The sequence below is a fragment of the Myotis daubentonii genome, chromosome 3, assembly GCF_963259705.1.
Source record: "Myotis daubentonii chromosome 3, mMyoDau2.1, whole genome shotgun sequence".
Taxonomy (NCBI): domain Eukaryota; kingdom Metazoa; phylum Chordata; class Mammalia; order Chiroptera; family Vespertilionidae; genus Myotis; species Myotis daubentonii.
In genome coordinates, this window is record NC_081842.1 from 203,863,366 (window position 1) to 203,887,274 (window position 23,909).

The 23,909-nt window shown below is 45.2% G+C and overlaps 1 protein-coding gene and 1 pseudogene across 1 annotated transcript in view; one reads left to right on the forward strand and one right to left on the reverse strand.

The window, feature by feature from the left end:
• Positions 1-22,402, forward strand: part of LOC132229789 (collagen alpha-2(I) chain-like) — a 24,295-nt gene extending 1,893 nt beyond the window's left edge. The window contains exons 3-4 of the mRNA XM_059686244.1: positions 4,146-4,199; positions 22,065-22,402. Of these exons, the coding sequence (XP_059542227.1) occupies positions 4,146-4,199; positions 22,065-22,125 (115 nt within the window). The 3' untranslated portion in view covers positions 22,126-22,402. The remainder of the gene's footprint in view (positions 1-4,145; positions 4,200-22,064) is intronic.
• Positions 13,860-21,368, reverse strand: LOC132229112 (cleavage and polyadenylation specificity factor subunit 5-like; annotated as a pseudogene).
• Positions 22,403-23,909: the final 1,507 nt, after the last annotated feature.

Sequence of the window (23,909 nt, forward strand, 5' to 3'; positions counted from 1 at the left end):
TCTGTTTCTTGGAGGGAGGGTGCCTGCTTTGAATACTCACACCCCTAGTGTGACACCTCCCTTCCCTCCATCCCGCCCCCCCAAAAAAACTTCTGTAATCTGTGCCAGGCTTTTGTCCTGAGTGCCATGCACCAGTCTTCACCTTTCTATTGGGACTACTGAGGTCGGCCGAGGCTTGGTTTCTGCTCTTCTTGAAAGTAGAGGGAAATAAGGAAGGCTCTGTGGACAGCTAGCTACCTGTATCGATAATTGATCTGAATCCGGGGATGGATATCTCTAGGCCAGAGGACGCATCTTTTGTTTGTCTCAGTCATTAACTATAGGAACCCCTCCTTTCAAGCTGGCGGCAGAACAGACTTGAAATCCACCCCCCTCAATCCCCAAAGCACAGCTGAGTCTAGTCTGTGAGGTGGATTCAGGACAGTGGAGCTTAAACTTAAACAATTTAGGGTGTCCTCTTTAGGAAAAAGATTACAAATTGGTCCTGTAAACATTGCTGGGGCCTTGGAAACGGTTTCATTTTTTTAATAAATATATATATTTTTATTGATCTCAGAGAGAGGGAGAGAGAAACATCAATGATGAGAGAGAATCATTGATCAGCTGCCCCCTGCACACCTCCTACCTGGGTATGTGCTCTGATGGGGAATTAAACTGTGACCTGGTTTATAGATCGCCGTTCAGCCACTGAGCCACATCAGCCCGGCAAAGAAAAGTTATTTTTATAGAATTCCAACTAATAAACACAGAAGAGATTATAGCATAAGAAAAGTGTGATTTTGCAAACACTAATGAAATACTGCATCTAGGCAAAGACCATGTAATGATGCTAAAACATTTGGGTGAAAAATTGTTGGGTAACTTTGAAATGGAGAGCTTAGGCTGACACAGCCTAAACCCACTAACCTGTCTTAAAATCACTTAGTGCTCTTCATGGAATATTCTTGCAGGGAAAAAAAGAAAAGAAAATAATCTAAGCCTAATTAAGTCAAGATTCAATTACTTGGCTAGGTTACCATAAATATGGGGGACAGGCTATCACCATAATCAGCCAAACTCAAAATGTGGGACATTCAACAGGACAAGTGACCTGGTTTCTGCAATAAATTCATGGCATGAAAATAAAAAGGGAAGGTAGAATATTAAAGCATAAAAGTCAAGACTTTACCAAAGGCAAAAACATTTGGATCCTGATTCAAGTGAGCCAACTGTCAAAATGCATCTTTGATACAATCTGCGTTCTTTATATGAACTGATAAATTAAGGACTTTTCATTTCTCTTGGTTAGGTATGATGATAACACCATGCTTATAGAAATAAAACCCCCTTTAAAAAAAATTAGAACTGCACACTGATGTATAATGTGCCGGAAGCCAGTCCATCCTTGCTGCTTGACACAGTCGCTGCAGGAAAGAAACATCTGCACAGCATATGTTCCAAGGGACCTGGCGTATATAGCATACTGTTCTTAATATGTTTGCTCCCCTTAGCGCTATGTGTTTTAACCAAGGTCACCTCTCTGGGAAAGGTTGTTCCCCCAGGTAGGGATTTTTCCCTGAAGTTAGGGAGGGAATAAAACTCCTTAACTAAGTGCCAGGCGGGTAGTTAATCACTTTAAATACGAACAATCATGCTGAAGCTACATAATCTTTACTCCCTGGAATGGAGATAAGAAACGCCCTAACCTTTGCAATAGAAATTGACAGGATTAAAACCAACTAGTATAAATACAGATGTAACAAGACAATAAACAGCAGAGCTTTGCTGGAGATCCTGAACAGAACTTGGCTGGAGATCCTGGCTAGAGATCCTGGCTAGGCTGCTGAGCAACTGAACGCTGTCTCCGTGTCATTCCTTCTTAATCTAAAGATCAATACAGAGTCTTCTTTTTTTGGACTCAGTATGGCACATCTTCTCAATCTAAGTTCTGTACTATCCACCTTCTTACCCTACTTATCCTCTATAGGGGGGTCTGCAGTACCCTGGTGGAGTCCTATCCGTCCTGAATGTGGGGTTCTCAATTGGGGGGGGCTTACCTAGGGGAATCCTGTTCCAGGGGTTCCCAAAGGTGTGGAGGGGGTCGGCAAAGACTATCCACCCTCTTCCTACGGTGGAGTCCTATCCATCCTGAGAGTGGGGCTTACCTAGGGGTCCCTGTTTGGGCGCCAGATGCTGGGGTCCAACCCCAGCAGGTCCAGGGGTCACCAAAGGTGTGGACGGAGTTGGCAAAGAAGGAATGACACGGAGACAGCGTTCAGTTGATCAGCAGCCTAGCCAGGATCTCTAGCCAGGATCTTCAGCCAAGTTCTGTTCAGGATCTCCAGCGAAGTTCTGCTGTTTATTGTCTTGTTACATCTGTATCTATACTAGTTGATTTTAATTCTGTCAATTTCTATTGCAAAGGTTAGGGCGTTTCTTATCTCCATTCCAGGGAGTAAAGATTATGTAGCTTCAGCATGATTGTTCGTATTTAAAGTGATTAACTACCCGCCTGGCACTTAGTTAAGGAGTTTTATTCCCTCCCTAACTTCAGGGAAAAATCCCTACCTGGGGGAACAACCTTTCCCAGAGAGGTGACCTTGGTTAAAACACATAGCACTAAGGGGAGCAAACATATTAAGAACAGTATGCTATATACGCCAGGTCCCTTGGAACATATGCTGTGCAGATGTTTCTTTCCTGCAGCGACTGTGTCAAGCAGCAAGGATGGACCGGCTTCCAGCAATAATGGATAAAGTAAAAGTGTGATCTGGGATATGCTTTAAAAATACCCCACAGTCAGCATAGCAAACCAAAAGAGGAGGAGATTGGTAGAAGGTTGGTAATTGTTGAAACCTGGTGCTGGTAACATAGGGTTTGTATACTATTCAACTTTTGTGTACGTTTGAGTTTTTTCATAAAAAGTTAGAAAACCACCTCAAAAAATGAATGTGTTAACTAGGAACTTGGATGTAGCGTTCTAGCCCCCTGCTGGCAGATTCTGTTAGCACAGCTACTGCCCCAGTCACTGAATTCCCAGACCTGTTTAGAAGAAAAACTTTACCAGTATTTATAAATCTTACAAGAACCCTACAAAATGGATAGTATTAGCATACCATTTTACAGCTGGGGAAACAGACTCAGAGGGACTCGGTAATTTATTGTATTTTAAGAAATAGGCTTTTATTGATTTCAGAGAGGAAGGAAGAGGGAGAGAGAGAGAAACATCAATGATAAGAGAGAATCATTGATCGACTACCTCCCGCACACTTCCTCCTGGGGATTGAGCCCGAAACCCTGGCATGTGCCCTGACCAGGAATTGAACGTTGACCTCCTGGTTCATAGGTTGATGGTCAACCACTGAGCCACACCAGCTGGGCAGGACTCAGTAATTTCAGTTCCTAATAAGTCAGTGGAGCCCTAATCGGTTTGGCTCAGTGGACAGAGCATCAGCCTGTGGACTGAGGAGTCCCAGGTTCAATTCAGGTCAAGGGCATGTACCTTGGTTGTGGGCACATCCCCAGTAGGGGGTGTGCAGGAGGCAGCTGATGGATGTTTTTCTCTTATGGGTATTTCTAACTATCCCTCTTCCTTCCTCTCTGTAAAAAATCAATAAAAATATATATTTTAAAAAGTCAGTGGAGCCAAGATTCCATGTTCTAAGTTCCATAGATTGGTGCTTCTGGATCTTACTTTTTCTACTCGAGCAAAGGGTCACATGGGAAAAGGGTCACATGAGAATGGATCCATAGGAAGCATATCACCTATGAACAATAGATAAGTAAAGGTAAGTAGGTAATATGTATAAGTCAGGCCCAGTGCAAAGTGCCTGTCTATGCACGATTCCATTTACTCTGAGTTATCCTGGGAGGTACACACTTTCACTTCTCCCCCTTCACAACAGAGGAAAAAGAGGTCCTAAGAGATGAGAGGACTTGTCCAAAGTTACATAGCTAGGAAATATCTGAATTGGAACTTGAACCCAGGTCTGACTATAATGCCTGAGTTCTTTAAATAATTTTTTGAGATATAATTTACACATAGTGAAGTGCTTACATGTGCTTCAGTTTTAATCTATAGTAACTGTTGTATACTGCTTGTCTTACTTTAGCATGAATACAAATATTAATTTTTCATGGATATTTTATTACTTTTTTTTTCTAAGTAAGAATGGAATCATGAAAGAGAAGAAACTGGTCAAGAAAGGGAAGGTGGACAGGTAAGGTCAAAGTTCACAGTTCTGCCCAGTGCTAATCATCCCTCTAATGGTTCTTTCTTTCTTTCTCTTTCTTTCTCTCTTTCTTTCTTTCTTTCTTTCTTTCTTTCTTTCTTTCTTTCTTTCTTCCTTCCTTCCTTCCTTCCTTCCTTCCTTCCTTCCTTCCTTCCTTCCTTCCTTCCTTCCTTCCAAAGGTAGCTCCTTATATTCTTATCTCTTCTATTCTTTCAGTGGAATCTACATCATACCCTCTTAGCCGCTTAAACATACAGTTAAGTCAGTTGTTCTCAAATAGGGCAATTTGCTTCTCAAGGGACATCTGTCAATGTCTGGAGACATTTTTAGTTATCACAACTAGGAGATGCTACAAGCATCCAGTAGGTAGAGACCAAGGATACTGCTAAACATCCTACAGTACAGAGGCCAGTGAACAAAACATGTAGAGGACCTGTTCTCAGGGAGCTTACCTTCTCATGGAAAGAGACACTTATATACAGTTGTGGAAAGTGTTAGGAAGAAGTAGCTCTAGGTACCACAAGACTAGTAGGCAGGGAGTGGAGGTAAGATGGGTCTTTTGAGTCACATTTATACTAAGAAATGGCTGATGAGTAGTAAATAGCCAAGCAAGCAGTGGAGGGAAGAGCATCCTAGGTGGAGGGAATTTACGTGCCCAGCTGCTCTACCAAAGCCTGAGCTGGAAGTTAAATCAGGATTTGGGGGAAGGCAATGGATGGAGGCAGGTATTAGGAAGCTCTGTTGTGGCTATAGGCACAAGCCTTGTCTCCAGCCCAATGTTATCAATAATAAAACCCATATCTTTCTCTATTGAATGATTATAGAAAATGCTTAGGATAAAATGTTAAATGAAAAAAGTCTCAAAAGTTGCACAGCACTTAAGTACACCATGGTTACAATGTAAAAATGATGAACAGGAGAAAAATCAGAAGGAAATGGAGTAAAATGGTGTCGGTGGTCGTGTTGAATAGTGGATGATAAGAGATGATTCTTCAAAGTTTCTTTGATAAATGACTTCTTTCCATTCTGTCTGTGATGGGGAAACTGAGGCACAGAGAGGTTAAGGAACCTCACCAAAGCTACACAGCCCTAAGTGACCTGGGAGGGAGGCCTAGCCAGAGCCTGGCTCCAGAGGCTGCAGGTTTAACCAGGAGGGAACACTGCCCCTCAAAAGCTAATGTCAAAAGCCTAAATTCAAGGCCTTTGTGGCCATAGCCTCTGGACAAATAGTTCTCCTCTCCCTGTGATTGACCCTGTCTCCTGGGATGCCCCCAGTAGTCAAGCACCTCAAAGGAGTGAAGAGGTGAGTGAGGGTGGAGGACCAAACCAGAAGAGAAGAGGTGAGCAGAGGAGTCAAGACCCGCTCCAAGCAGAACTGTGTGTCCCTGGGTAGGAGCAGCTGTTCCTGTCACCCGATTCCCCACTCCAGAAGCCTGGGGAGGGCCCCTGTCCCAGGCTGGCCCTGTTGTTGCCCCCTGGGGCTGTCCTGAGGCCTGGGCCCACAGGTGGGGTCCTGCTGTCCACGGGAAAGGTGGATTCCTGGAAGTTCCTCCCCCTCCCCTGCCCCATCCCAGACAACTCTGTTCCTGGAAGTTAAAGGAACTGGGCTGCAATGTTTACTGTGGCCTGAGCAGGAAGCCTGTCATTGGCTCTTACCCCCCACGGGAGGGTTCAGTGCTGCTGGCAGATAGGATTTCAGTTCCTGCCTAGCCATCCTCCTGCTGTGTGATCTTGGGCAAGTTATTTGACTTCTCACGGCCTCGATTTCCTTATATATAAAACAGATGCTAGAAGTCTCTGAAGGGATTGAATGCAACAATGTGAGCGACACATTTGGCACCCTGACCTGGCACCCTACCGCACTCAAAGCAGGGTAGTTAGGATGATTGTTATCCTGCCACCCTCATCCTCTTCAAGGCCATGAAAGGCTTGGAGTGATGGGCTGAATAGGCATTCATATGTCTTGGCTGCCAGGAGAGAATGCCTTTCTAATTAGCCCTGTCGAAGGAACTCAAAAAGAGTCAGGAGGCTTTGGCTAGAAATAAATAATAAAGATTTATTCCAAGGCCTTAGGGCGTGCCAATTGGAGGCACAACTTGGTAATACCTAGAGTGTTCCGAAGGGAAAAGAAAAGCTAAGCGTTCTTACAGTGAAAAGTACATTGTTGGGAAGATCAGCCTTGTGTTCGTAGTCTCTGGGTTAGACCAAGATGGTGATCCTCTAGATGACAGTCTAGGTCAGTGGTTCTCAACCTTCCTATTGCCGCGACCCTTTAATACAGTTCCTCATGTTGTGGTGACCCCCAATTTCATTGTTACAAATTGAACATAATTAAAACATAGTGATTAATCACAAAAACAATATGTCATTATATATGTGTTTTCCGATGGTCTTAGGCGACCCCTGTGAAAGGGTCGTTTGACCCCCAAAGGGGTCGCGACCCACAGGTTGAGAACCGCTGGTCTAGATCAGGCATGTCAAACTCATTTATTAGTATTTGGCCTGTGTTAGCCTTTGAGGTGGACATGCTTAGTCTAGATGATGGATGTCAGGTGGTCTGGATACCTCAGTCCTTCAGGGGGTAATCAGATGGTTATCTGGAGGTTTAACGTATATCCAGGCATTGATACAGGACCGAACAGTTCAAAAAATTCAGTTCCCAGGCTAGTTTAAACAAGAATAGATGCCCGGCTGGCGTGGCTCCATAGTTGAGCATTGACCTATGAACCGGGAGGTCATGGTTCGATTCCTGGTCAGGGCACATGCCCTGGTTATAGGCTGGATCGCCACTTGGGGGTGTGCAGGAGGCAGCTGATTGATGATTCTCTCTCATCATTGTTGGTTCTATGTCTCCTTCCCTCTCCCTTCTCTCTAAAATCAATAAAAATATATTTACAAAATAAAACTAAAAAACAAGAATAGAATCATTTCCTTGTGCCTCAACCTACTTGATTTTATAATTTAGCAGCTCGACTATAGTGACTCCATTTTATCTCTTCACTCTGTTCCCCAGCACAAACATTAGAGTCTGGTTATTAATACCCCACTGGTCCCACCAGCTATTGGCTTTAGCATTCCAAAAAGGAGGTGGAGAGGTGGAGAGGGTGAGGCTGGAACAGGTGGCTGAGGGCTGGAGGAGGAGCCCTCCCTCTCCGTGGGAACAACCCTTCCCAGCCTCAAAGGCTGCTTCTCTGCCAGACACTCTCCACCTGCAGGCTAGGGTCTGGGAAGGTGTGAAATTCCTCCATGAAGTCAAGCTCCAGGCAGTCAAATTCTCAGTCCCCTAAGGGCACAGCACTGTCCTTCCAGGGATCCAATACCCAAGTAAGCAGGGCCCCTCAACTGGGCCCACAGAAGAGACAAAACAATTCATGGAATTGTGGGCTATTGAACGTAGAAGGGGGCTGAGAGAACCCCCAACCTCCCCTAGTGGTTTAGAGCTCAGCCTCTGGGTTCAGATAGACAGGTAACTGGGAAAATCTATATCCCTCAGCCTCAGTTTCCCAGCTGTTTAATAATAATAATAATAATAATCCTATCTAATAAAAGAGAAAAATGGTAATTGGCGTACGACGATACCCTTTTCATTGGCTAATCAGGGCTATATGCAAATTAACTGCCAACTAAGATTGGCAGTTAACTGTCAACAAGATGGCGGTTAATTTGCATATGTAGGCACAATGCAGGGAGGCGAAAGGGAAAGCAGGAAGAAGCCCCCTGCCACTGACAGTGATCGGAAACCCAGGGGGGAGCTAAGAGCTGGGGGGCAGGGCAAAGGTGGCCCTGGGGCCGCCTTTGCCCTGCCCCCAGCCATGATCGGAGAATCAGGCGCCTTTGCCGCCCTGGCCAGTGATAGCAGGAAGTAGGGGTGGAGCCAGCGATGGGAGCTGGACACGGTCGAAGCTGGCAGTCCCGGGAGCTAGGGGTCCCTTGCCTGGGCCTAAAGCAAAGCCCACGATTGCGGGGCTGCTGCAGCTGCGGGTCCCCGCTGCCCGGGCCGGACGCCTAGGCCAGAGGTGTTAGGCCTGGGCAGGGGCGGAGCCTGCAACCACGGGGAGCTGGGGGTCCCCTGCCCAGGCCTGACACCTCTGCCAGAGGCCTCAGGCCTGGTCAAGGGGCCGATCCGGTGATTGGTGATCGGAGGGTGATGAGGGTCAACTCCTCTGGCTGAGGCATCAGGCCTGGGCGGGGGGCGGAGCCGGGGATTGGGGGCATATGATGGCCCCCTTGCCCAGGCCTGAAGCCTGGGTCAGAGGCGTCAGGCTTGGGCGGGGGGTGGAGCAAGTGATCAGAGGGAGATGGGGGTCCCCTGCCCAGGCATGATTCCTGGGCCAGAGGCCTCAGGCCTGGGCGGGGGCCAGAGCCAGTGATAGGGGGGAGATGGGGGTCCCCTGTCCAAGCCTGACACCTCTGGCGAAGGCGTCAGGCCTGGGCAAGGGGCCGATCAGGCGATCGGAGGGTGATGGGGGTCTACACCTCTGGCTGAGGCATCAGGTCTGGGCAAGGGGCCGATCCTGCGATTGGAGGGTGATGGGGGTCAACGCCTGAGGGCTCCCAGTATGTGAGAGGGGGCAGGCTGGGCTGAGGGACACTCCCCCCACACACCCACACCCAGTGCATGAATTTTGTGCACCGGGCCCCTAGTAATAATAATAATAATAATAATTATTATTATTATTATTATTTTGCCCTGGCTGGTGTGTGTCGGTTGGGTGTTGTCCTGTGCACCAGGAGGTTGTCAGTTCAATTCCGGTCAAGGGCACATGTCAGGGGTTTCAGGGTTTTGGGCTCAATCCCCAGAAAGGGGGCATGCAAGAGGCAGCTAGCTGATCAATGTTGCACTCCCTCCCTCTTCTCTCCTCTCTCTCTAAAAAAATCAATAAAGTATTCCTTTTTACAAAAAAAAAATAAATCTAATTTAAAAAAAAAAAGAATTTTCAACCCTTCGTGTAATACAAACATTTTCATTTGGCTGCTGAAAGAAGAAATGAAATGATTTATGTAAAGCACAGGGCTTAGACACTATTGCCTGCCCGCAAAGAGTAGCCCAATCTCTTCATGTCACACAGGACTTCTTTCTTGTTTTCCCAGGTGAGTGGTGGCAGAACTCATTCCCATTCGCTACCAGAGCTAACAATCATACCAGACAATACTTCTTTGTTTTCTTATGTTGATTTTTTTCAAAATAAATAACCTTCATTTTTTAGAGCATTTGAGGTTCACAGCAAAATTGAGCAGAAAGTACAGAGAGTCCCCATATAATAACGCCCCCCCCCATTCCTTACCACTCTCCACCCCCATGCTCCCCCCACTATCAACATCTGCACCAGAATGGTATATTTGTTACAATCAACAATCCAGCATTGACAGGTCATTTTCACCCAAAGTCTGTAATTTACATTAGGGGTTACTCTGTGTGTGTATGGGTTTTGACAAATGTATAATGACATGCAGCTACCAGTAAAGTTTTGTACAGAATACTTTCACTGCCCTAAAAATTCCCTGTGCTTCACCTGCTGATCTCTCCCTCTCCCCTAAACCCCTCGCAACCACTGGACCTTTTACTGTCTCCATATTTTTGCCTTTTTCAGGATGTCATATGGTTAAAATCATACATTAGGTATCCTTTTCAGATTGATTATTTTTCTTCTTACTGCTTTTAGAGAGAAAGAGAGAAACACTGACTTATTGTTCCACTTATTTATGCATTCTTAGTTGATTCTTATATGTGCCCTGACTGGGGATTGAACCCACAACCTTGGTGTATCGGGAAGATGCTTTAACCAACTGAGCTATTTGACCAGGGCCAGAATGATTATTTTCCACTTGCTAATATGCCTTTAAATTTCCTCCTTGTCTTTATGTGACTTGAGTAGGTTGTGGGTGTTTTTTTTTAGCGCTGAGTAATGTTCTGTACCATAGTTTACTTACCCATTCACCTAGTGAAGGACATTTTGGTTGCTTCCAAGTTTTGGCAATTATGAATGAAGCTGCTGTAAACATTCATGTGCAGGTTTTTGCGTGGACATAAGTTTTCACTTCATTGAGTAAATACCAAAGAACACAATTGCTGTTTTGTATGCTAAGAGTATGTTTAGTTTTATAAGAAATTGCCAAACTGCCTTCCTAAGTGGCTGTACCATCTTGTGTTCTCATCAGCAATGAATAAGAGTGCCTGTTGCTCCACATCCTTGTCAGCATTTGGTTGTCAGTGCTTAGAATTTGGGTCATTCTTTTTAAAAAATACATATTTTTATTGATTTCAGAGAGGAAGGGAGAGGGAGAGAGAGACATCAATGATGAGAGAGAATCACCAATTGGCTGCCTCCTGCACATCCCCTACTGGGGATTGAGCCCACAACCTGGGCATGTGCCCTTGACCAGAATTAAACCCGGGACCCTTCAATCCTGTAATTTTTTTTAAAGTAAAAAATAATAAAAAACATTTTTTTTTTTATTGCTGCTCTATCCACTGAGCCAAACCGGCTAAGGCAGAATTTGGGTCATTATAATGGGTGTATAGTGGTATCTGATTGTTTTAATTTGCAATTCCCTTAGACATATGGTGTTGAGCATCTTTTCATATGCTTATTTGCCAATTTTATATCTTTTCTGGTGAGCTGTCTAGATCTTTTGCCCATGCTTTAATAGGGTTGTTAATTTTCTTGTTGAGTATTTTAAAAAAATGTTTTTATTGATTTCAGGAAGGAAAAGGGAGAGAGCAATAGAAACATCAATGCTAAGAGAGAGTCACTGATCTGCTGCCTCCTGCATGCCTTTTCCTGGGGATCGAGCCAGTAACCTGTGCATGCGTCCTGACCAGGAATAGAACAGTGACCTCCTGGTTCATGGGTTGATGCTCAACCACTGAACCACACCTGTCAAGCTCTTGTTGAGTTTTAAGAGTTCTTTGTATATGTTGGATACCAGTACTCTATCAAATATGTGTCTTGCAAATATTTTCTCCCAGTGTGAGACTTGTCGTCTTATTCTCCTTATTTATTTTTATTAATGACTCAATGTTTCTTTTTGTGCTACTTTAAAAAAAATGTTTTTTTATTATTTTTTACTTTTAAAAAATTACAGAAACAATAATGTGATAACAGCAGATTTTTAAAAAGGAAAATATTTAAAAACCACCCACAATTATTCCACTTCAATAAAATAGCTGTGTCACTTTTCTGAGAATTTTGTCTACCTAGCAAAGGTTGGGACAAGGTGTGCGCAGGCACTAGAATAGTTATCCTAGTGTATCTTTTTTTTTTTTTTTTTTTTTAGTATATTTTATTGATTTTTTACAGAGAAAGGGAGAGGGATAGAGTTAGAAACATCGATGAGAGAGAAACATCGATTAGCTTCCTCCTGCACACTCCCTACTGGGCATATGCCCTTGTCCGGAATCAAACCTGGGGCCATTGAGTCTGCAGGCTGGCGCTCTATCCACTGAGCCAGACCGGTTAGGGCTGTCCTAGTATATCTTGTCCTTTTTTATTTTACTTTATTCCAGGTTTTAGCTTTCAAAATGATATTTTAGAATGGCTGCATAATATTCTATCCGTGCCTTAAACATGCCGAGCGTATTGCCTGGCTTTCCCACTAGCTGCCACAGGACTGACTGGCTTCTCCACATCATTCAGGTCACCTCCCGAGGGAGTGGGGCTTCCTTGAATGTCATATCTAAAGCAGTCCCCCTGATTGCAAGTTTCTCTCCATCCCATTATCCTGCTTTCTTATCTTTTAAATATATTTTTATTGATTTCAGAGAGGAAGGGAGAGGGAGAGAGAGATAGAAACATCAATGATGAGAGAGAATCATTGATCAGCTGCTTCTTGCACACCCTCTACTGGGGATTGAGCCTGCAATCTGGGAATGTATCCTAACTGGGAATTAAACCATGACCTCCTGGTTCATAGGTCAATGCGCAACCACTGAGACACACTGGCTGGGCCTGCTTTCTTTTCTTGATAGCATTTATTACTATCAGAAATTATCTTTATTTATGTCTGTGTCTGTGTTCTCCCACCAGAACATAAGCTCTCTTGCTCTGTATCTCCAGTACCTACAATAGTGCCTGGCACATAGTAGGTATTCAATGAATACTTCTATATATATAAAAGCCTAAGTGACTGAACAACCAGTTGACTGGTTGCTATGACTTACATTGACCACCAGGGGACAGACACTCAATGCAGGAGCTGCCCCGTGGTGGTCAGTGCATTCCCACAGCCAACCTCCCATGGCACCTGTGCACGAATTCATGCACCAGGCCTCTAATATTTATTAACTCAAGAATTCAGAAGACCACAGTTTTCCAAGTTGGTCATTGGATAACCAATTTTTTACTTTATTAGTTGATGCTGCAATAGACCTCTGGAGGAATCAGTATATCGAAGGACTTGGGAAGAGAGTTTTGGCAAAAGACTTGGGTTCCTCTCTCACCTCTGTCATTTATTAATTTTGGTGTTGGCCAGTATATTTAACTTCTCTGAATCTAGGTTTCTTTATTTGAAATTAAGGTAATATTAGTGCCTACCTCATAGGGTACCATGAGGAGTGAATAAAAATAATACATGCAAAGCGCTTATCACAAAGGCCACAAAACAAGAGCAAGTAACATTGGCCACCCATTACCAGCACTCTAAGTACAGTCAAGCCTCGATGACAGAGTGGTTTAGAAGGTGTCTTTGAAGAGGTAACATCTCAGTTGAGAAGGGAAGACTATTCTAGGCAGAACACACAGCATGTGCAAAGGTCCTGAGGTGGGTACTACAAAGAGGGCTTTCAAAACCTGGCAGAAAAGGGTCTTCAGGGGTTGTAAGTTCAGACAGCCATTTCAGACAGTCTTGAGCAGTGGACTCTTCCCTCCATCTCAGTCTGATTTTTCTTCTAAGTTCAGCTGCACTTTTTCACTTGTCTGCTGGTGGATGCCACAGAGTGGTCACCTCAAAGTCATGTGTCTTCCCCAACCAGCTTTCTAGTTCCAATGGTCCTTCTATTTCTCTACACTGATCCAGGCTGTTGCCAAGCTTCTTAATTCTTCCTTCTTCATTCTTTTACTCCTGTCTCATCTTTGGTCACCTTCCTAGACCAGGAGAGCAGCCAGATTCTGTGGTCCAGTGGGCCACGCATAGCAAGCACTTTGGAAACACACAGATCTGGGTTCAAATCCCAGCTTTGCCATTTAGTTAACTTCATTGGGTCTTGGTTTACTGGTCTCCAAAGGGGAGTTATACCTGGCTGGTAGCTAGGGAATCAAATGAGATGATGATGTTAGTGACAGTAGCTAGCACATCGTAGGTATTTGATAAATGACATTGTTTTACCTTTGCCCTACCAATCTTGAGAACTCTTGTTTTCATACCTTGGCCATTCATATTTGGGAAACAGAGAATTGGTAAAGTTCTAGAGTAACCACTAGCTCCCTAAATATTTTTCTGGAGGGGACCAAATCCTCAAGTATCCCCTTTCAAAATCCACTTTCTTTAATGTACAAAACCATATGAGTGGAAACAAAAGCAAGTTAAACATTATCATATTTGTTTACACCACTATCTAGTTCTTCATATCAACGTTACTATTCAAACAATAGCAAGCAGGTGGCAATTTAGGGGTTGGGAGAGAGATAAGACAAAACTTTTCTACCATGTTTATTCTGTACGGTGTAGAGCTGTGCTCACAGAGACGGCTTCTTTGACTTCTCCATTGAACCTGCTCAAAAGCTGAAGGAGACCAGAAATGATGGATCTATGTCCTGGTGTATTGTCGTACAATTCTAACAGTGGTGTGGCTGCCAGCTTGTAATTTTCAGGGTTTGCAAACAAGGCTTTCCCTTGAAGTTGAACCGAAAACAACTTCTTATGTTCCTTTGGTTTTGTAATATGTGCAGGAATATATAGATACTGAGGAAATTCAAACTTTGGTTTCCACCAGTTACCAATGTAGTCATCAATGATCCAGTCCTGTGGGACTCTGCCTTGATGACCAAGTGTCTCTGTCATTAAGAATTTTAGTCCTTCCACTTCATCTTCTGGGTTGAATTCACCGTCAGGTAGTGTGAAGAACGGTGTTCCCAGCTGTAGCAGTAACACATGGGGTAGCCGGCGCTCGTGTACAACCAGAACCCCTTCTATAGTCCTTCTTATTCCAATTTTATCAAATTCCTCCCTCATACATTGAAACCTGGCTGTCCTCAGGGCTCTTTTGTACCAAAAGCATAATGGGTAAGAGGGTACAGGGGATGGTTCGCTCCAAGGTGAGGGGCTTGGTTTGTGGGATGTACTTGTTGCCAAACTGGTTGATACCCCTCTCTCCTCCCCGACCCCGTTCCCCCTGGGCCAGCTGGTCTGTGAGCGTTTGGGTGGCACCATGACAAGTTGGCAAGTACTGGCAGCCAGCAGAAAGGGGTGAGGCAGGGCGACTTTCCCTGTGCGAACAGCGGTTATCTGTGTCCCATTCAGCAGCCTCCACCTGTCATTAACATGAGAACCTTATAGTATTTTAAACAGACTTTGATTTGTAATCATAATACCGATCATTACCTAGGGGTCTACTGCATGCTGGTTACTGAGGAAGTGCCTTATATGCGCTCTCTTTATGACAATCCTGTGAAGCTATTTCCATTGTTACCCCATTTTATAGTTCAGGACACAGATTCAGAAAAGTGAAGTGATTGGCTTAAAGTCACACAGCTAGATAAGAAATGAAATTGAGACTTGAGCCTATGTTTTTCTGGTACCAGAAACCTGTGTGTGTGCCCCACTGGCAGGCCATCCTGCCTCGCAGCCCATTAGCAACATGGTTCATTTCCTGGATGACAGGAAGGCCAGAGAGGGCAGTCCTGTAAGCCAGGCTGTGGTGGGCCTGCCACAGACCCCAAACTTGCTCCCGAAGAGCAAACTCGGAGGCCTGAGACCTCAGACCGGCCCAGACCTTCCTCCCCAGAGCAACAGAGTCATAAACATTGAGCTTGAGTGAGTCATGGAGTATTTATAGATGAGCCTCCCCTCCTCTCCTCAGCTTTGCCAGGATTTATCAGGTTTATTCGGGGCTTGCAGGGTGACAACTTGTTTATCATCCAAGGTGCCCAAAAGGCTGTTGGGACATCCTCTGAGAAGGAGGTCTGGAAGACTGCCCATGTTTAGACCTGACCTGACCCGCCCTCCCCCCTCATTCCCCCACCCCGGCTGAAACAACTCTCCCTACCCCAGTTGTCCCATCTTCTCCCAAATACCACCCCACCCATGCACCAGCCCCCACCACAACCACCCCCCCCCCCCCCCCCCCCAATGAACTCACGGTCTCAGGCTAAAATGGGACAGAAATGCTGCTTTTCTCAGGAAAGCTCTTGGGCTGATCTGAGAAGTTTAAAAACTTTCTGTAGCCCCACTATCTTTTTTAAAAATATATTTTTATTGATTTCGGAGAAGAAGGGAGAGGGAGAGGGAGATGGAAACATCAGTGACGTGAGAGAATCATCAATTGGCTGCCTCCTGCAAGCCCCCCCACTGGGAACCAAGCCCACAACCCAGGCATGTGCCCCTGACCGGAATCAAACCCGGGACCCTTCAGTCTATAGGCCAATGCTCTATCCACTGAGCCAAACTGGCTAGGGCAACATTACCTTTTAAATCCTCACAATTTTATAAATTGGATGTTAATTTAATATGATTTTTATAAATAAGGAAACTGTGGCTCAGAGAGGTAAAGTAACTTGCCCAAGACCACACAGCTCATACAGGTCTAGGTTAAAAATCTAGGCCTTCCTTGGTTCCACAGTCCAAACTGTGGGCAACCTTGAGCAAGTTACTTCCCCTTCTGATCTTCAGTTTCTTTATCTGTAAAACGGAGACACTAATACAGTGGGGCCTTGACTTACGAGTGTCCCCACTAACCATTTTTTGCTTTGAGTTGCAAGCTCAAAAAAATTCGGGTTACAAGCCAGCTTCAGATACCCCACCGCTAGTTGGCGCAGCGAACGTCACAGTGATTTGACATATACGAGTAATTTGAGTTATGAGCTCCGTCACAGAACGAATTAAACTTGTAAGTCAAGGCCCCACTGTACGCACCTTTCACAGTTGTGAGGACTGATTAAAACTGGTACCCGGTGGGCTCTCAGCCACTGCTGCCCCTGACTCCCAACAATCAGTGAGTTAGCTTAGTCTAAGCTGCTTAAGACAATCAGCTAAGTCACAAGTCACAACTGGCTCAAACTTCAGGGACTTGAATCCAGGACCCAGGCTATTCCAGCCACACTGCCTGCTGCCCTCCCTCCCGCCCCCCTTTGTTTTTTTCCAATGGCCAGGCTGCCTATCCATAGTGACTCAGAACCCAAGGGCTGGCGGGGGAGGGAGGCAGCTGCGAAAGTGAGGGGTGGAGGGGGTGTTGGAGGATTAGGCTTGGTGGATGTGCGCAGAGGCACAGTGGACTGACCAGGCGCTCACTCCTGGGATCTATTTTGGATGGTGCCCGCCTCTAGGCTGCCAGCAGCTGGAACCCGAGGTGTCGGTGCTGAGTTAACAGAGCGGCCCCAGGAGCCAGATTTAGTGGTTGAGACCTGACCCCAGAGGGTGGCCTGGCTGCAGGCACAGGGTAGAACCTGCTTTTGTGATTCCTGGTAGGCTGGGGCTCCTGAGGCTCTGAGTCCTGTGGACTGGGTTTCTGAACCTTTACTTAGGGCAGCCTTTTGTTCCCTGCAATCTTCATCCTCTCCCAGCCCAGTGCAGAGCCCCTAAATAGAAGTTCAGACAGATATGGATTCAAGGTCTGGCTGTTCCATTTACTACCTGTGTGACCTTGGACAACATACTCCACTTTGGCATCCTGATCTAGAAATGGAGACAGTCATAACAACCTTATAGGGCTGTGATAATTAAATGGGGTCCCTGGTAGGGCTGTGTTCCCTTTTCTGCCCCTCCAGCACCACCACGGGGGCCCATGAGGGCAGGGCTGTCCTCCCCTGCTCTGCAGGGGCCTTTAAATGCACTCCCCCAGGTGTTGACCTGGCTATTCAGGGGTCCTGAGTCTGCTCACCTCTCACAGCATTTCCAGAAACCCTGGTCCTAAGTCCTCTCTGGCCTACTGGCCAGGACGAGGCTCTGACACAGGTGAAGGCCCAGCTCACTCAGCTGTAGCTTAAATTTCCTCTTGGGCTTTGGTAGAGGGCCCCAGTAAGGAACCCCAGCTCTTTGAGTTCTAATCCATAAAAACAGTGACTTTTTTTTTTAATTCTTAATTAGTTAAGGTATAACAAATGTGTCCTCATTCCCCCCATTAACCCCCATCCTCCCCCCCCCCCCCATGCTCTCATCCCCCTGTTGTCCATGTCCATTGGTTTGGCTTATATGCATGCATACAAGTCCTTTGGTTGATCTCTTCCCCTTACCCCCTCCCTCTCCTACTTTCCTTCTGGGGATTGATAGTCTGATCGCTGTTTCTGTCTTTGGATCTGTCCCTGTTCATCATTCTATGTTGTTCTCTATAATCCACAAATGAGTGAGATCATGTGGTATTTATCTTTCTCTGATTGGCTTATTTCACTTAGCATAATGCTCTCCAGTTGCATCCATGCTGTTGCAAAAGGCAAGAGTTCCTTCTTTTTTACCACAGCATAGTATTCCATTGTGTAGATGTACCACAGTTTTTTAATCCACTCATCTGCTGATGGGCACTTAGGCTGTTTCCAAATCTTAGCTATGGTGAATTGTGCTGCTATGAACATAGGGGTGCATATATCCTTTCTGATTGGTGTTTCTGGTTTCTTGGGATATATTCCTAGAAGTGGGATCACTGGGTCAAATGGGAGTTCTATTTTTAGTTTTTTTGAGAAAGCTCCATTCAAAACAGTGACTTTTAAAAAATCGACTGGCCGGCATGGCTCAGTAGTTGAGTGTTGACCTATGAACCAGGAGGTCATGAGTTCAATTCCTGGTCAGGGCACATGCCCGGGTTGTGGGCTCGATCCCCAGTGTGGGCCGTGCAGGAGGCAGCCAACAATGACTCTCATCATTGATGTTCCTCTCTCCCTCCCTCTCCCTTCCTCTCTGAAATCAATAAAAAATGTATATTTAAAAAAATACTAGTATATATATAGTTTTATTGATTTCAGAGAGCAAGGGAGAGGGAGAGAGATAGAAACATCAACGATGAGAGAGAATCATTGATCAGCTGCCTTCTGCATGCCCCACACTGGACTGGTTATGTGCCCTGACTGGGAATCGAACCATAACCTTGTGGTTCATACGTCGACGCTCAACCACTGAGCCATGCCAGTTGGGCAAAAAAACCAGTGACTTTTTTTAATGTATTTTTAAAATGTATTTTTATTGATTTCAGAGAGGAAGGGAGAGGGAGAGAGAAACATCAATGATAAGAGAGAATCATTGATTGGCTGCCTCCTGCACGCCCCCTACTGGGGATCGAGCCCACAACCCAGGCATGTACCCTTGGCTGGCATCAAACCTGGGACCCTTCAGTCCGCAGGCCGACGCTCTATCCACTGAGCCAAACCAACCAGGGCAAAAACAGTGACTTTTAACATGGAGGTTTTTCCCCAGCCATTTTCTATGCCAGTACAAAATTTTTAATATACACATTTATTTACATACACACATCTGTTGTGGAGTGAGGCCACAACATTAGTAACAAAGAAACAGAATTTCTGGAGGATGAGGCCCAGAAATCAGGATTTTAAAAAGATTCCCAGGTGATTCTAATGTGCAGCCAAGGTTGAGAACCACTGCTATAGACGGTTGGAATGCTTATTGGGGTACATTTTTGCTTTATTTTTTAGTAAACTTTTTCTTTAAGTGTAATATGCATTCAGAACAGGACGCGATTCATAAGTGCACAGTTCAAGGCATTTTCAAAAAGTGATATGCCTGCAAAACCCGAACCCAAGTCAAGAACAGATCATTATTGCCCGGCTGGTGTGGTTCAGTGGTTGAACGTCAACTCATGAGCCAGGAGGTCATGCACGGTTCAATTCCTGGTCAAGACACATGCCCGAGTTTCAGCAGAGTCAATCCCCTGTTGGGGGTTTGCGGGATCAGCCAATCAACGATTCTCTCTCATCATTGACATTTCTATCTCTCTCTTCCTTTCCCTTCCTTTCTGAAATCAATAAAAAAAAGGTATGTATTTTAAGGAGAACAGATCATTATCAGCAAGCCCGGAGTCCCGCTTCTTCCCCCTTTCAGCTCCCTACTGAGTTAACAGGATCCTGACTTCTACCAGCTTAGTTTAGTGTGAGCTTTTTGTGAACTTATAATGACAGAATTACATAATACGTACGTACAGTTTTGTTCAACATTCTTTATGAGAATCGTCTATGTTGTTGCATGTGGCCATATTTACTCATTCTCATTGCTTTATAGTATTCACTATGTGACCACAGGACGATTTATTTGTTCCACTAATGGATGTTGGGGTTGTTTCCAGGGTTTTGCTACTACCAACATATTGCAAAAAACATCTTTGTATGTGAGTAGATCTGCTATGTTGTACACCTGAAACTAATGTAATATGGTATGTCAACTGTAATTGAAAAATTTTAAAAATTATAAAAATAATCTATATATCTGAATATCTAGCTAGCTATTTCTTTCTGTCATCTTTCTAGTTTAAAATATATATATATATACTTAAATATATTTTTATTGATTTTTAGAAAGAGAGAGGAAAGGAGAGGGAAAGAGAAACATTGATCAGCTGCCTCCTGCATACCTCCTACTCTGGATCAAGCCTGCATCCCAGGCATATGCCCTGACCGGGATCAAACCAGCAACCCACTAAACCACACCGGCCAGGGCTCTAGTTTTTTGATAAAATAGATTTCTCAGACTAAACTACTAAGGTACATGTATTAATATTTTACATTTTGATTTTGTCAAATTGCACCCTCCCAAGGTCAAGTGAGTAGCAGTGTCCATTGCCCTACACCTTCACCGAACTTGGCTATTATTACTGTTTCATATTTTTGTCAATCTGATAGAAGAAAAATCAGATCTTATTGTGGTTTTAATGAGATTTTTTAACATTAGTGAGGACAAGCACCTTTGTTTTGTTTGTTTTTGTTTTGGGGGAGGAGGCACTGGCATTTATTCTTTTTTGTGAATCTCCTTTTCTGTGTCCTTTGCTTGTTTTTAAAATTTTAGTGTATTGTGGGGCTTGACACTTGGTCTTTACCAGTGTTTCTACTGTTTTCTCCCAAGGGTCACTTACTTGTCTTTTAGGTTTGTGTATGGAGCAACTGCCAGTTTAAATATAGTTTGTTTTCCTCCTACTTACTGCGTATGATCTGGATCATCCAGTGTGTGTGTGTGTGGTGGCAAACCTGAGGTTCAAGCTGGTGGGGGTGGGGAATAGCAGGCCAGGTGGAGTGGGAAGTTGGCCCCCAAGACTGTCTCTCTAGGATATAAGCACCTGAACCTCTGGGTCAGTACTGAGCCCGGGGCTTTGAGTTTGCCATGAGGCTTCCTCCAGTTTCTTTTGTGTTTTTGAAATATATTTTTATTGATTTCAGAGAGAAAGGGTAGGAGAGAGAGAGATAGAAACATCAATGATGAGAGAGAATCATTGACAAGCTGCCTTCAGCACGCCCCACACTGGGGATTGAGCCCCCAACCCAGGCATGTGCCATGACCGGGAATCAAACCGTGACCTCCTGGTTCACAGGTAGACGCTCGATCACTGAGCCTCGCCAGCCGGGCATCCAGTTTGTTTCTTTTCCAAGTTTCCCAGTGCTGACTGGCCCCACGTTATTAAGAGTCTCTCCCCAGAGCCCAGGGGCCAGACAGCTGAGCCAGGACCACTGTTCTTAGGGCCGTAGAGGGAAGGAAAGTTTAAGAGTGAGAGCTAAGATGCCCAACTCTCTGAGTTCAAGGCCTGTCTCAGTCTGCTCAGGCTGTCATAACAAAATACTACAGGCTGAGGCTTAAACAACAGGAACTTGTTTCTCACAGTTCTGGGGGCTGGAAGTCCAAGATCAAGGTGTTGGCAGGTTTCATTCTTAGCCTTTTTCTCTTGGCTTGCACATGGTTGTCGCCTCCTGTGTGCTCACATGGCCTTTCCTTGGCAAATGTGCACGAAGAGAGAGAGAGTAGGCTCTCTTGTGTCTCTAAGGACACTAGTCCCATCAGATGAGGGCCCTACGTCATGACGTTATCACCGAGTTACCTCCAAAGGCCCCCATCTCCAAATATCATCTCCCCCATCTCCAAATATCATCTTATTAGGGTTTAGAGCTTCAACATTTTGGGAGATACAATTCAATTCAAAACAATGCCCATTTCCTAGAAATGTAACCTTAGCCAAATTACCTAATATCTTTGTGACTCAATTTGTAAAATAAGGATGATAGAAATATCGCCCAGCCAGTGTAGCTCAGTGGTTGAGCATGGACCCAGGAACCAAGAGGTCATGGATTTGATTCCCGGTCAGACCATGTGCCCTGGTTGTGGGCTTGATCCCCAGTGGTGGGCATGCAGGAGGCAGCTGTTTGAATATGTTTCTCTCTCATTGATGTTTTTGTCCCTCTATCTCACTCCCTTCCTGTTTCTCTAAAAATCGATAAAAAACATATTTAAGAAAGAAAGAAGTATTGACCTCATGAATTAATAAATAAATCAATAGCTCTAAAACACTTAGGGCAGACTGTGATAGCTGGCCTCCAAGATGGACCTCAATTATTCTTGCCTCCTGTTATTCATGCTCCTGTGTGCTCCCTTCCATACTGTATCAGGGTTGTTCTATGTAACTAGTAGAATACAATGGGAGTGATAGTGTGTGGTGTCTGAGGCGAGGTCATAAAAGACATTGCCACTTCTGTCTTGCTTTTTTGGGGCACTCTCCAGCCACCATGCTATGAGGATGCTCAAGCAGCTCTGTGGAGAGGTATGTGTGCTGAGGAACTGACGCCTCCCACCAACTGCCCACCATGTGAGTGAGCCACCTTGGAAGTGAAGCCTTGAGAGGAACTGCCTGCAGCCCCAGGCAACATCTTCACTACAACCTCCTTGGAGATACTGAACCGAACGACCCACAGAAATGGGATGAGATCATAAATGTTTATTATTGTTTTAAGCTGCTAAGTTTTGGGGAAATCTATTATGCAGCAATAGCTAATACACAGGTCATGGAGTTATCCATAGTAACTGTTTAGTAAATGCCAGCCTGTATTATTCCCCTGAGTGTGAAAAATATCTTTTAAATATATTTTATTTATTTCAAAGTGTGAAAAAATATCTTTTTAAATACATTTTATTTATTTCAAAGAAGAAGGGGGAGAGAGAGAGAGAGAGAGAGAGACATCAATGATGAGAGATAATCATCAATTGGCTGCCTCCTGCACGCTCCACACTGGGGATCGAGCTAGAAACTCAGGCCTGTGCCCTGACTGGGAATCGAACCTCAACCTCCTGGTTCATAGGTCGATGCTCAACCACTGAGCCATGCCGGCTGATCTGACTGTGAAAATATTAACAACAATATTTGCTGAGTGTCTGTCATGTGCCAGATATGTGCCATGTGCCTGGGCAAGTGGACTCCCACCTCTACCATCAATTTTCTGCAAGGGATAGAGTGTTGGGGGCAGTCACTCAAAACCCAAGACTCTCAGGACTAGAAAGGTCCAGAGATATCATTACTCTAGCCAACTCTCATTTATAGGTGAGGAAACTGAGACACAGTTAGGTAACCTTCCCAAGGTAACAGAACTGTTATGTAGAGGAGCCTAAACTTGAACTTGGATTCATTAGTACCTGGGCAGCCTCTTTGTTGTTGCTTTGCACTCTCGGGGCCTTATGGTGATGGTTTATTATATCTCAGTCTATAAAGCACTTTCAATACTCTATTTCAGGATCATCCTTGTAGAGCCCCCTCCAGACCCTCTTGACACCCCGTGTTCCCTGGACAGTCCCATTCTCTATGGCCATCTGTTCCCCAGAGCCCTTCAAGCTGTCCACAACAATTGTCTAGACCAGGGGACAGAGAGAGGAGGCCTGTGGGGCTTCCAATCCTGAGTGCTGAGTCCCAGGACTCTATGTTCTCCTCCCATGGCATATGGGCCAGGCCCAGGGGACTTTGCCCTGGCATCTGGGGCACGACATCATGTCCCAGACCCCATGGACCTACTTCTGCCAACTGCTGTGGCTTTAGCCTCTGGATCAAATGACCTATTGGTTTGATCTCTTGATTAGGGCTGATTCTTCTATGAGGATGACTTTGATCTCAAACTATAAGGAAATAAGATCTTCCCCCACCTTTCTGAGGCACCGCAGAGGCTCGAGGGGAAATCCAGAGGACGAGGCACAGTGGGCCCCACCCTCCGAGGGAGGTCATGGGGCCTGGAGGGAGAACAGCACACATGTGGAAAGGAACACCGTGATGTACCAAGGAAACATGTAAGCAAGCCCAAGCTATGCGGAAATGAAAGGGGAGACGGAGTGTGGTTCCTCTCCTGCAGCACATCCCCCAGGCCTGTGTCATTACGGGGAAGAGCTCCTCTGAGAACCCTGCCGCTGGGGACAGGGAAGGACACTCAGGGATCATCTCTTTCAGTTGCTCCATTTGGCAGATGAAGAAACTGAAGGTGGGTGTGGTTTGCCGGGCATCACATTGCTGGTCTCTGGCAGAGCTAAAGATGGAGCCCAGGTGTCCAGGCCCCAGGCCATGGTTCTTTCCCCCAACCAAGAGGCCTC